At 36.7% G+C, this 749-nt stretch overlaps 1 protein-coding gene across 1 annotated transcript in view; it reads right to left on the reverse strand.

Annotated features, from left to right (window-relative positions):
* Positions 1-412: 412 nt before the first annotated feature.
* The window catches only part of LOC106475353 (Down syndrome cell adhesion molecule-like protein Dscam2), a gene marked incomplete at both ends in the record, with an annotated part of 26,964 nt that continues 26,627 nt past the window's right edge, over positions 413-749 (reverse strand). The window contains one exon of the mRNA XM_013936041.2: positions 413-532. Within this exon, the coding sequence (XP_013791495.2) occupies positions 413-532 (120 nt within the window). The remainder of the gene's footprint in view (positions 533-749) is intronic.

Genomic DNA, 749 nt, shown 5'->3' on the forward strand with positions numbered 1-749 from the left:
GTAAGATAGTGAAGGGATGTTGTTTACACCCCCCAGACGACTAGAGGCCAACACACAGTTTTTCCTTACTTGGGCATTTTCAAGAAGCTTTGAAGTGAAACTAATGAGGCTCACTTATTTTACAACGAACTAAAAAGGAAATATTTTTCGCTTAATCTGAAACGTGTAAATAATATAAACTGCAAAAAAAATGAAATCTTTCAAGACCATTTTGTATTTTTCTGTTTTCACTATAATTATTTTACGGACTGGCAAAAAACATGTCCAGCAGTGAGTAACAACTGTATTAAAATACTAACCCGTGCGAATTAAACGGGTTGTGTAAATTATAGTTTGAATCTAAGCTCTGTCATCTACGATAAATATACTATTATCTAAACAGCATGCACGTTTTTTTTTCATCACCCATTACCAGTTTTTCGCTCCCACGTCACCACGGGTGAGGGAAAGCCACTGGCTAGGCAATCTATCCTGACGTTCTGGCCCGCAACAACTGCTGTGTCTCTCGGCTCCACATCCCACTTCGGTGGTACTGTAAATACACAAGAAAAACGTATGTTTCAAACTGTATTTTTAAGGTAATCATTTTCTTGTTGTTATCTTAAGGCCAGTGTTTCCATGTGGAAGCTTATATACAAAGTAATAGATTAATAACCAATACCTCAGAGACACACATATGCCAACATTGAAAATAGTGGAAGTGCCTCGTTTATAACCATCTCATAAAATATCTCATTGCAACCTCTTAA

Source organism: Limulus polyphemus, unplaced genomic scaffold (assembly GCF_000517525.1).
Source record: "Limulus polyphemus unplaced genomic scaffold, Limulus_polyphemus-2.1.2 Scaffold8454, whole genome shotgun sequence".
NCBI classification, from domain to species: Eukaryota; Metazoa; Arthropoda; class Merostomata; order Xiphosura; family Limulidae; genus Limulus; species Limulus polyphemus.